Genomic DNA, 13,554 nt, shown 5'->3' on the forward strand with positions numbered 1-13,554 from the left:
GCAGACGAACTGCTTTACGGTAGACGAAAACGTGACTGCTGTTGTTGTGTGTTGTTACCGCGCTGGGAGGACGTTAATGAAACTGCCTAACAATAAACCTACATAAGAAACCAAGAACTCGCCCTCGATCATTCTACAGTTATTACGTGATTGGGCAGGCACGCTGTTTATATTGTGAGAAAGCGGACGTGAAAACAGGTCAGGTCCGCATGGAGCTGGAGGGGGCGTGGCCTCCAGCTCGGCCTGAATTTCGGGAGATTTTCGGGAGAAAATTTGTCCCGGGAGGTTTTCGGGAGAAGCGTTGAATTTCGGGAGTCTCCCGAAAAATCCGGGAGGGTTGGCAAGTATGTCCACAGCTTAGTTTGTTGTCGGGTCATTGCTTCTTTGTTACAGACACTGCTGCTTCTTAGTTGCTGCTTTCTCCTGAGGAAACCGTGAGTTTTTTTGGATTCTGATTCTCGCTCTGCTTTGTCCATCCATCCATCCATCCATTTTCTACCGCTTGTCCCTTTTGGGGTTGCGGCGGGTGCTGGAGCCCTTTGTTGCTTCATGGACCTTTTTGTCTTTACATTTCTGTGTACATTTTATTTTGTAGCCCCTCTGTAGTTTTTGCCTTTTTTTGTATATTGCGTTGGAACTTTTGAGCACCTCTTTTTGTTATTAAATACTTTATTCACATCAACCGCCACTATGTAATTGCATCTCGGGGTCACGCCACCAACACAAAGAGCAGAACTAACACTGCCCTCGATTTTCCCGAAAATGAAGAGTGTTGAGTGTGTCATATCCATCCTCTCCTCAGCCTCAGATCAGAAGGTATAAAATGAGTCTCCTGCTAAACGATTGCCTGGGCGCTCAGATGACAGGGATAATGGAATATCTTACTTTTTTAAAATTATTAAGCCCTTTTCAATTCAAACTGGTGAACCTAACGCCACACCAGCTGGACATTGCTTTTGGGTTAGGCTGGGCCACAGCAAACATATTCAAACATCAAATATATAGTACAGAAATATGAAAGTCTGTGGTGAAACTAAAAAATAATAAGCTTGACTGATGCAAAAAAAAAAGAAAAACAAAATAGTGCTCCCCCCAACTCCCACCCCAAAGCTCTTGCAGAAACATCCCTCTTAACTGGGTGTGCCGAACAACCCCACCTCACAAAAAAAAAACATTGGGTCTGTTCTACACTGACATCTAGTTAGCAAATAAAGTACACTAAGGTATATGTTTGAATAAGATGAAAAAAGGCAGTTTAATTACAGCTTACTATCAAAACCTAGTTCACTGCCCAAATTAGTCAACAAGACAATACCAAAATAAAAAAAAACTTAGTAGTTATACCCACGGAACAAAGGAACTACACCATCTGAATAAAGTAGAACATAATCGATAACAAAGGCGAGATATCCGACCCTTCTGGTATCTGTAATCCTTCAGTTCCAAAATGGCGGCGGCCAGGTAGCATGCGAGAAGTGCGCGAACGTTCAGGGAACGGAACAATGTTTTGTTTTTTTTGATGACGAGCCGCTGATCAAACGGTATCGTTTAGACAGAGCGGATATTATTTTTGTCACAGATTTAATACTTTTCGATTCTTTGTTGATTTCTGCATGTGTCTGCAGTGGGCTAGTATATATAGAGCCACCCACACCAGTTTCAAATTAGTTGCCTAATTAATGAATTGGAAAGAAAATGTTATGACAGTAGCGTATGTGTGTGGCCGTGAGTGACGTCAGTGAGTGTGTGGGCGATAGAAGAGAGGGAGCGGTAGCGTGAGTGCCGGTGGGGACTAGTTTGTTTTGTATTATTTTGTAGTTTATTGTCAAAATATACACTCCCATTGTCCACTTAAATATTTCCAAGATATTTCTTTATTCTTAGACAACGGATTCCCTTCCGTGATTGGTCATTTCTATGGACACAGAAATGACGTCACCTAAAATTCCGTTTACGGCACATAGTAATGTCGTAATTCAGCTCTGAGTGTGACACTTAAGATTCAGTCCTACACTTCGCTGAAAGTGTGAGTAAGACGCTTGATAACTAACTTTTAAGTGCAGCTTTCAGCGAAGAATTTATTTACTCTTAAGTCAACTCTTAGCAGACTTCTTAGGAGTAATTCTAAGAAGCTTGATAAGTACGGCCCCTGGCCTACACAGGACCCGGAGTTCAATCAATGTGCGCACATAAACATCAACATTAAGTCATCTATTGTTTGACCTTCAATAAATAAGTTACACTTATTATTATCATTATTAGCAATAATACTGCTAACATTAACAATATTAAACAATACCATGTATGTACAAAATAACAAACACGACAGTACACAGTGTTGTCACTATGACGGGTGCAACATGAACAATATTAAACAATAGAAAATAACAATGATGTCACTATGACGGGTGTAACATTAACAATATTAAATAATAGAAAATAACAGTGACGTCACTATGACGGGTGTAACATTAACAATAACAGTGACGTCACTATGACGGGTGTAACAGTGTTCATTCATTGTCTTTACCGTAGCATAAAAAGTGCAGATGGCCTTAAAACACCACAACACTCAGTCACCATATGTAAGTACCCAAAATAAAGACTCGAAATAAATATAAATTCAATGGGATCAGAAACATTGGAGGAAACGGGATTAAAAGCCGATGCTAACCACCCATAGACAATACATGGGTACAGCTAGCAGCTACTATTAGCAAACAGATTCACTTACCAACTCGGCTTAATAACACTCTCTCGTCGCAACTCGGCCCTGATGGTCGGCACCTATAAGTTTACAATTAGTTGTAAAATGTTGGACGGTTGTTTTTACGATATGCAGGCAAACGACAACTTTAAAACATACCGGCTTCAGATGTCCCCAGGTTTAGCCACCGCACCTGGCAGCCATCTTGGGACGGTGGATCATATAGAGCGCGATAGGCTGCGGCGGGTCACGTAAGCGCGTGTGTTAAACTCGTGAGATTAAACGTGGAAACGGCGCAGGTAATATGAGGGGATGCCATGAGAAGAAATATGGCTTATTTCCCACCCGTGTTACACGCACGCCTCCACGCTTTGTTTTGTTTAACCCCTTCTTAACTCTGGACGTACATTGAAAATACACGCAACCCTAACTCAAAATGCAGGACATTTGAGGCATTTAAGAAACCCCGCCCGGACATCCCCGCAAAAGAGGACATGTCCGGGGAAAAGAGGACGTATGGTCCGCCTAAGCTAACTACAGTTTCCAAGTCGCTTGCCCATCACTGTATAGTATACACTGTCAGAAGATGTTGAGCCAGGAGAAATAGAGTATGCAGGATCATTTTGCGCAAACACAATACATTTAAGCTTCTGGGAAGATGCATTTGTCAATCCACATCTGGCAACCTTGACTGATATGTTTTCTGGGCGCACATATACTGAAATATGAGTTATTCCTTTTAATTAAATGAGTCTAAATGTACAAGTTTAGTTGTGAATGTGTACAGAAAAAAACAATATGATGTTAGTACATCGTGTACAGCGTAACCTTCATGACGTTAGTACATCATTTGAGGAAAATAGACAGGGGACATATTTTCTGGCAGCACACAAACAATGCTAAGTCTGTACATAATAAGCCACATGATGTTAGAACATAGTTTGAGAAAAATAGATGTAGGTAAATAAGTAATGTTTACTTTTTTTTTTACATGGATATGGGTCTACTCTGCAGTGTTGTTCCCATAGGATTTGTGGTATCTTTTAGTCTATCAGAAGATGAAATAAATAATAATAAAATTAAACTACAGGATGGTATTAATGTAATTTCCAGACAGTTGCAGGCTGACCGACCACTTCGCAATATTACACTGTATACAATAGAGAAGCATAATTTGTGCAGGATGTCAGAACATAAGTACAACACGAAAAGCATTTATCTGTCTGTAAATGTCCAGAGGTGGGACCAAGTCATTGCTTTGCAAGTCACAAGTAAGTCTCAAGTCTTTGCCCTCAAGTCTCGAGTCAAGTCCCGAGTCAAGACAGGCAAGTCCCGAGTCAAGTCCAAAGTCAAGACTGGAAAGTCTCAATCAAGTCCCAAGTCCTGCATTTTGAATTTCGAGTCCTTTCAAGTCCTTTTAACCACAGACTAATATATTTACACAGATTGTGTATGCTTTTAAAACGCTGTATTTATTTATTAAAACAAGTGCATTTGAAATTGCAGGAAAAAAAATAGTGCTGACATTGCACTTCATAATAGCACTATTATCCAGTCATTTTAAACATTTAACTCATTCCTTTACAGAATAAACACATTTGAAAAAACAAGTGCAACTGTACTTATTTGCACAAAAGTGTTAACATTGTATTTCCATGGCATATTGCATTGTAACTAGTTCCACAGCAGTTTCTATCCTGTTCCTACCTGATCTCATTGATCTCATCTCATACTGAATGTGTGTTGATGTGTGCGTACATATGAAAAACAAAACAAAAACATGAACAAAACAATGAACAGAGTTGTACTTTTTAGATGTCAGGGCCCTATGCAATATGTACACATATTGTTAATATAGTACACATTTTAACTGACCTTTATTTGACTATGTTTGTGTTTTTGTAGGTGGCTAAAATACGCGGTGCTGCTGATCGCCGTCTAACGTTACGTTACTGTGTGTGATACATTGACTAACGTAACGTTATGTGTAGGTACCTCATGCAGCCCTGCTTAAAAAAAATCACTTGACAAAAAGTATGAATAAGGTTAGCGAACTGCAGTGGACGCAACAGATTGCCGTGTTTGCAATGACGTTATAACCATAGACATCTTATAAGTAGACGCAGCATTGGCTGCTGTGACACGAGCAATTTGTCCGCCATCTTGAAGTGGTGATGAGGAGCCGGCGAGCAGCCTAAACTGACAGTTGACAGGTAGAAAACAAAGATGGTGTTCAGCGTTTTCCTACTGAAATGAGCGGACTGTTCACAAGTAAGATTTAACATTAATGTACTCTTGGTTGTATTTTATGAAAATAATATTACCACAGAGTTGAGAAGGAGCAAAGATCTTTAATATTTGTATGTGAAAATCACAGAGAAATCTTCTGGGGGAGGATGACCCCCCTACAGGGGTTTGGTTTACAAACTTTCAGCCCCACCTAAAACAAAATTCACCAGCCGCCACTGATTATGATGCATTCTCATTTTAGGCAAAATATAAGACAATACTTTCTTAACTGTATAATTGTAACCAGAAATAAGTCTTCAAGTAACAATATTCAAATACTAACATTGTTGGGTAAAACAGAATTTGGTTTTATTCTGAATCTAGTGAAACAGATTGGTGGTTTTAGCTGATATAAAGACTTACAGATGTTTATATATGTTTATGTTGAAGTATTTGGCAGATGCTTTTATCCAAAGCAACATACATAAAAAATACATATGAAACAATGACTGTAAACATGATCATTTAAGGGAAGAATGTAATACAAAATATCAATAGAAAGTGTCAAGACAGAATAAACTCTCTGCTGCTGCAGCAACAGAGATACAGTCTATAAGATATATAGATATCTAATGTTTTCATACATTGTTTATGTAGGATATACGCATGTATATATAACCTAATCATATTGTTTCTTCAATTTAAAAATAGCTGACCGTTTTTTTCCCCTTTCTCTGGGATTATATTACCAGTTTTGATCTCGGACGTCTGGTCACTTATAGCGTATAAGAATATTATATTACTGTTAAGCAAACTATGAATAGTAAAACACGCCAAAACATGTGTCCTTTATCATAGCTACACGTATGACAAAAAAGCATGTGAAAATCAGTGGTATTCAGTGAGGTAAGATGAATGAAATGCGCTGACAGTTCATTGCTCCTGCCAAATGAATTGCACTAGTGGAGCGGATCACCACTCCAAGATGTCTTGTCTGCGCCTGTAGGCAGTAGCGCTCCATGCTGCGTACCCTTATAAGATGTCTATGGTTATAACGTTAGCAGTGAGTTTACAGCCTCACTGATTTAACTACACAGCAAATAAAAGTCACGTTACTTAGCCAATAAACATTAGCTTACATTCAAAACTTACCCTTCTTTGTGCATCTTCAAATGTCGAACGAAGTTGGAAGTTGTTACGTCTCCGTCTGTAATATTCGAACTGCATGATTTGCATAGGGCTATTCGTTTTTTGTTGACCGAGTCGTAGTTTTAATACCCGAAGGAAATTAACTTTGGTATAATTGTTTCTCACTGCCGCATTGTTTGACAATTCTTCTTCATTGGTTGTCCTGCAATTTGATTGGATGAGAGCTGTGGGATGAAAACAGCGTAGGTCTAATTTGATTGGCTGTTGTAATGAGAGCACACCAGCTGACAGGAACAACACGCTGATAGACACAGACAAAGAAAAGGAAAAATACGGAGCGGCGCGCTCCCAAATAACTTTTTAATCTTTGGGTTTTGGGGAAAGTAGCAAGTCATGTCAAGTCAAAAGGCTCAAGTCCAAGTGAAGTCACAAGTCATTGATGTTAAAGTCTAAGTCGAGTTGCAAGTCTCTTTACATTTTGTCAAGTCGAGTCCAAAGTCATCAAATTCATGACTCGAGTCTGACTCGAGTCCAAGTCATGTGACTCGAGTCCACACCTCTGTAAATGTCACATGTAACACCAACAACATTTTTGACAATCAAAGCATGATTGTAATAATCCACATTTTGTATCAGTCTGACATCGCCAATAAGTAGCCTCCGGGTCTGCAGACACATACTATTGCGGCAGTTGTTTTGGAATATTTCAGGGATACAGAATTTCCTTACCGACCATCAAGAGTGTAAAGACCAACAGCACACTTCCTGTCTTCACAATAAGTGTGCTGCTCCATCCTTCTTGCGCTAACAAAATAAAAGTCTCAGAAAACTTGCATACAAGCTTGCGAGCTACGGAGTTAACTCCAATGGATTTCTGGTAAAGTGCATAAAAACAAGCATGAAATCCTGACCGATAAGAAGCTAAAAACCAACCATGTGGTATCGGAAAGCGAGGACTTTTTACCCCTTACAATGTAAATTCGAAGTTGTGGAATTTATCAGCTCTACCTATGATCAATGCAAGTTATCTGAATAAGGTAATACATCAACTTATATTATTGTCTTCATGAAAAAAGGGAATCTGTTTTTATATATATATATATATATATATATATATATATATATATATATATATATATATATATATATATATATATATATATATATATATATATATATATATATATATATATATATATACACACACGTGTATACATAATAGATGTTTTTTTTAAACATACAGAATGTTTAACACATACAGATTCCCATTTTTCATGAAGATAAGAATATAAGTCGATGTATTACCTTATTCAGATAACTTGCATTGACAGTATTCGTCTTATTATGTTGTGGCAATCGATAAAAGATAATCACCAAGTGAGACTGCCGTTTCGGGGTTAACAGTAACGTCCGGTGTCATGGCAATGAAGCCATTCATGTTATGCAAAGTCTAATCAACTATTTCACTTCATTTGCGAGTCTTGCCTCACAGATAACACATCTCACATTGGTGAGCCTTTGAGCAATGTTGAAAGACAACAGCGTGACTAATGCAGCAGGACTGCATGGTACTCAGCGCGCCTCTTCATGCTAACAGCACTGCTAATGTCGGCGCAATGCTAAGTGTAGACAAACTACCTCAAGGCACTTCATGTTTGACGTCAGTAACACAGCTCCACGTGACATTGGTGAGCCTTTGGAGTGAGTGGTGTCGAATGACAACAGAGGGGGAAAAACTGCCATCAAAAGTGGCTAATGTCGGCTGCATTTTTTTAGGTTTTTGAAGAACAACTTAAGCCTGTAGTTTTAGAACATGGAAGCCCAGTTCTAACTTAGAGGAATTACCCAAGATCTGACCAAGTATTTCCACATGGAAAGCGTAACAATGGCCATAGCAATGATGCTTGGAGGATCCTCCGGGTACCGGGAAGTAAAACACACTCAAGGCTACTATATTGTGTGGAACATGTGTAAAGGTGACTATATGGCCTTGATTTCATGTTTGGAGGGCTCTACCACAATAAAAACTGTTTTTTTAATGCACACACTATGAAAATATTGCATTTATCGAGAATAATCCTACTTCATGAAAATTAATTTACCACGGTCAAGCTCGGAATCAATAATTTGTAAATGAATGTATATTTGTTTTAATTGTGTATGATTTATATCAGGGGTCGGCAACCCGCGGCTCCGGAGCCGCATGCGGCTCCTTGACCACTCTGATGCGGCTCAGCTACATACATGCCGACCCCCCCGATTTTCCCAGGAGATTTATGGATCTCAGTGTCTCTCATAGATTACTCCAAGGGAAAAACTAAACCTATTTACACTCTAATTCCTAAATAAAGGGCACGCCCTAATTGCACTGCAGTAATTATTTACATACAGCGTGCCAGTCAAGCGACATGTTGCATGTTGTTATTACTTGCACACACAGGAGACAGCAAAGCATACTTACTCATCAGCCACACAGTTTACACTGACGGTAGCCGTATCAAACAACTTTAACATTGTTACGTTACAAATATGCGCCACACTGTGAACCTACACCAAAAAAGAATGAAAAACACATTTCTGGAGAACATCCCACCGTAACACAACATAAACACAACATAACCATTACCCAGAATCCCATGCAGCCCTAACTCTTCCGGTCTAAATTACACACCCCCGCTACCACCAAATCCCCCCACACATCAACCCCCCCCCCCCCCCCTCCGTGCGTTGGTTGAGCAGAAGAGTTAGGGCTGCATGGGATTCTGGGTATTGGTACCGTCAGTGTAAGATGTGTGGCTGCTGAGTTAGTACGCCTTGCTGTCACTTATGTGAGCAAGCTGAAATTGCATTCTACGTGTGGTCGAGCAGGTACACTGCCAGGGCAGACTGTAGAGGGCGCCAAATGCAGTGTCATCACGCTCTGATATTCGGGAGTCTCCTGGGAAAAATGAGAAGGTTGGCAAGTATGACGTTATTAAGCGCCATTCATTTAAAACTCGCGGGCTGCACTAGCATCAAATTTCCACATTAAAGAGCGTGCCGGTGCGTGTGTCGGGGACCCCTGGTTAACATAGCACAAAGCATTTAAGCTTTGTATGCGGTGTTTTTTCATTTTAAATTTTTTTTTGTGGCTCCCATTACTTTCTTTAATTTGTGAAACTTGCCAAAATGGCTCTTTGAGTGGTAAAGGTTGCCGACCCCTGATTTATATTGTCTCTCTGTCTCTCTCTCTCTGTCACCACAGTGGTGGTCAACCAAGCTAAGATGGCTGTTGTACAGCAAGCAGCGCGCGCACTATCTGAGTACAAAAGGGGCCTATATTGTCTTGCAAAAAGCAGATATGAGCAAAGAAATCCAACTATGCAACGCAATAGATCCCTATACTTTATAAAAAAAAAGATTTGTCGAGTGATTCATCGGTGCAGTTCCCAAAAATATCAAACTATCGTGTCAGACGCCATTCTACCAGTGTTGGGTTAGTTACTGAAAACCAGTAACTAGTTACAGTTACTAGTTACTTTATTTCAAAAGTAACTCAGTTACTAACTCATTAACTTACACCGAAAAGTAATGCGTTACTGTGAAAATTAACTATTTAGTTAGTTATATATATATATTTTTTTTTTAAGGCCCCCTTTAATGCCCTTTAAGTCTTCATTTCAGTACTGTTATAGCAGTGGAGAATAATACAATCTGTTGATCAACTTGGCATGCATTTGCATCACTGAACTCTGCTAAGCAATGTGGTCTACATACAACACACAAAGACAACAATATGTTTCAAAGGGCCAATTTGTTTCAGGCCAGAACAAATTGACAAAACTATTTTAAATAGCTGCAACATAACATACATAAGTAAAAAACAGCATAATAACAACGTAGCTGTAAACCAAGGAAGGCACACACTACATACAAAAAGCCTAACCAGGCGTTTTTTCCTGAAATAAAATCATATCTGAAGCCCAGAACACTCTACACATTTCCCCAGTTTTAGTTAAGAGATAAGGAAAGATTGGCCTGGCCCACTAGCATCCCTCTTTATGTTTGTGAACTTTATAGTCTATACATTTAGAGTAATGTGATAATCAAACACTCTAGAAGTCTAGAATGAAAGAGTATATAAGAGAATTGACAGAGTGTGTACCTTTAGTGCTGCAATGGGTCTATCAATGTTATCCTGGCTAGCAGTGCCTCGTTAAAATCCAGCCGCTGTTGCTTAGGAGGTGAAGTGTGTCTCTCTTTACTAGCTTCGTCGAAGCATGTGGCTTTTGTAGCTGTTTCAGCAGATTTGAATTGCTAGGATAGGATCTTTGATTCAAGACAACTTACATTTAACTAAAATGTTCTTTTCTTTGTGTTCGACAAAAGAAAAGTAGTGAGAATATCTCCATGTTAAGAAACTCGGCTTCGGGTCTGCCATGTCTTGTTAGTAAACACAGACACGCCCCACGCCCACACACAGAGCAGCGCGCCTCTTCTCCGTCGCCTTTTCTGCAGCTCTCCAATAAAACACACTCAGATCCTCTCAGTTTCTAGCCGATACTACATAAAAAATTACGTAAAATAACGCGGTAACGCATCATGTAGTAACAGTAACTAAGTTACTGAATATAAAAAATAACGCGTTAGATTACTATTTACCGCCGAAAGTAACGGCGTTACAGTAACGCGTTACTTCCAACACTGCATTCTACACAACAAAACAAATGAAAACTTGTAAAAACATGGAGGTCTACGACTTCTTTGTGTGTGGCTAGGTCAAGGAAATTAGTATCAAGACTCTTCCGGATAAATATGCATCGTTTTTGGTTGCATTTCATGATTTAACTTTGTGTTTACTGCCATGTTTGTTGCCTGCCTTTGCTGTTGCACCCGCCGTTTATGAGTACATGTTTTTTCCCGTCTTTATCAAAATATAACTACAGATGTCAAAATTGTGTATGTGCTGAAAGCTTTATTTATGATTGTTGCCTTTAGTAAAAGCTTAACTCTTTTAAGTTTTGCTCACATTTGATTTCTTTTAATGAGACTTGCCGAGTTGCTGCTCTACAGAACGTAGCAAAAATGTGTCTTAAGAAATACAAATAATACCAAGATAATACTTAAATGGGAAACACTAAACGTTAAAAGTATATTAAACAAACCTTTAATGGAGTGGTCACTGCAAACTTGTGCAGTCTTCGGCTCTGCTCCCTTGTACTAGAGTGCGTGGTACTTTTGTCGTCGTCTTTCGTAAAATCTTGCAGTCTTCCGCCATTCTTGATTACCTCTCGGGGAACTCTGAAGAAGTGTTTATCCTTTTCGCGATTCAAACGATTTCGTACAGTCGAAAACAACGCAAGCGTAAGGCATTTTTCTTTGAGAAAGGCTAAATTGCGCCCAGTACCCATTGAGAACAGAGGCTGGCTTGACCACCGCGTGTATTCAATGAGCCGGACGTGACGTCATTTTAAATCCAAGCCATACAGCAAGACTGTCATCTTCTATTTTTTTCCACATTTGTTTAACTGTTTTTGTCAGTGTATATCAAACTTTTCATTTCATGGCACATCTGCTGACGACACACAGCCCGGTGTCCCGAACTGATATTGATGTCGGTTCAATATCTACAAGAAAACAGGTAAACACCTACGCGGATTTGAATACACACACTCGGATTCATACACAAATGATATGGGCTTGCATGTAAAATATGTGACATAATCTCCGATACAAGCAGTCCTGCAGCGTGTTTATTTGTGCAAAGTTGGACTGCCAATTAAGCATTTTAAAAAGTATCATTAAGCTTACTGCGTCATAAGCTAAACTTTCCTTATTATTATTGTGGCTACTCGGTGTTGCCAAAAACAAATTACCAATCCACTTCAACTTAAAGACACCATAAATCCATCCCAGACGGTTAATAATAAATAGGTTAGTGTATATCATACCTGACATTGCTCTGTTTGAGTAATTTGACTTGATCAAACCTTTTTTGCATTCAATTATAAATTATGTATGATTCCTACTGATATTGTATCAGATCACTATCAGTATTGGCCAATACTCAAGGCTCCAACATCGGTATCATATTGGAAGGTAAAACATTGTACCTGGACAACTTGTACACCATCATGCCTTTTCTATGTACTGTATTGTATTGTAGGACCCTTTAACTTCTGTAAATATGTACTTCACTAAAATATAATTTAAATAAAGGGAACAAAAATAGTAGATGGCACTGGAGGGTTTTTTACTACCTGAGATTCATATTTCAGACGCCGATCAATTTCTCCCCAGAAGCCTTGCAAGTCTTCTGGAAGACTTTCCTTGCACGGGAACTTTGCCATTATCTCTTTGTCTTGATCTGAGGGGAAGCCCTCCACTGTCCTGGATTCTGTAAACTCACTTAAAGCACACGTGTAGGCGTGACCTTGCAGCATGGAGAGAACAGTCCATGTCAGCGGTGCCACCACGGCTCGGCCCAGAATACTCCCCAAAACCGCAGATCCTGCGGCTGCTGACATTTTGCGGAACTTCCTGAGGCGGAACTCTGATACCAGGTCCCAAGTTCTCTTGTTCAATAATATTCCCACAACGAAAAAGGCCAACGCTGGAACGCCAATAGCGGCCAGGCCGTAGTAATAATTCCTGGAGGGCGAGCACGGACAATCAAAGGCAAAAACGTTGTATGCCGTCTGGCTGGCCACAGTGCCCAGAGCAATCATACCATTAAATATCATCACATCTTTACTCTTGAAGAAGAGAGATGCAAACTTAAAGTTCTCTGTGACAAGGGCATAAGCAGCCATGTTGAGATGTTGAGGTTAGCTACAAAGAGAAGAACACAGAAAGATATAGACATTAAACTTACTTTTTTGCACTTTTTAAAGAGGAGAGACAAAGAGAGCACACGCACGCGCGCACACAGACACACTCTCTCACACACACACACACACACACACACACACACACACACACACACACACACACACACACACACACACACACACACACGCTATTTTAGGCTCAGTCCCGCGACTTGAAACAGACAACAATGAAAAGCAGTCATGCTAACCTACAACGTGTGGCGTCCTGCTACTCAGTCTTGATAATCCAAATATACGCTTCCTCTGGGAAAAAATGGCAATTTAAGGAGAAAGGTGTTGACTAGTTCAACAAGTGAGAAGTCCTTAACGTTGAGTTTGTGTAAACCGTCTGGGCACAAGCGATGACTCACCGCCAAGACCTGCCCTCTAGCTTCCTCCCTAGTGAAAAAAAAGGGAGGGAAACTTGATCTGCAACTGAAAACATGTGCAAACACAACCACGCCAAAGGAAGGCATCAATGAATAGCATGACGAAGAGCCTGAACATGTTACTACAAAAATAAATGCACTTAGAAGGTAACCAATGACATTTGTGTAATTAAGTATTTTTTTTAATCTATTTGTACTTTTTGAAGTCGTTTTAAAGAATGTGTAATTCTAC

The 13,554-nt window shown here is 39.7% G+C and overlaps 1 protein-coding gene across 2 annotated transcripts in view; it reads right to left on the reverse strand.

The window, feature by feature from the left end:
- LOC133657522 (calcium homeostasis modulator protein 2-like) overlaps window positions 1-13,282 on the reverse strand; it is a 31,174-nt gene extending 17,892 nt beyond the window's left edge. Inside the window, exons 1-2 of one of the 2 annotated variants that reach the window (XM_062058959.1) lie at window positions 13,143-13,282; window positions 12,325-12,895 (exon numbers count right to left, since the gene is read on the reverse strand). In XM_062058959.1, coding sequence (XP_061914943.1) covers window positions 12,325-12,876 — 552 coding nt within the window. In that variant the 5' untranslated portion in view covers window positions 12,877-12,895; window positions 13,143-13,282. The remainder of the gene's footprint in view (window positions 1-12,324; window positions 12,896-13,142) is intronic. The other variant, XM_062058960.1, reaches the window with a different exon arrangement.
- Between the last annotated feature and the right edge of the window lie 272 nt (window positions 13,283-13,554).

Source organism: Entelurus aequoreus, linkage group LG09, assembly GCF_033978785.1.
Source record: "Entelurus aequoreus isolate RoL-2023_Sb linkage group LG09, RoL_Eaeq_v1.1, whole genome shotgun sequence".
NCBI classification, from domain to species: Eukaryota; Metazoa; Chordata; class Actinopteri; order Syngnathiformes; family Syngnathidae; genus Entelurus; species Entelurus aequoreus.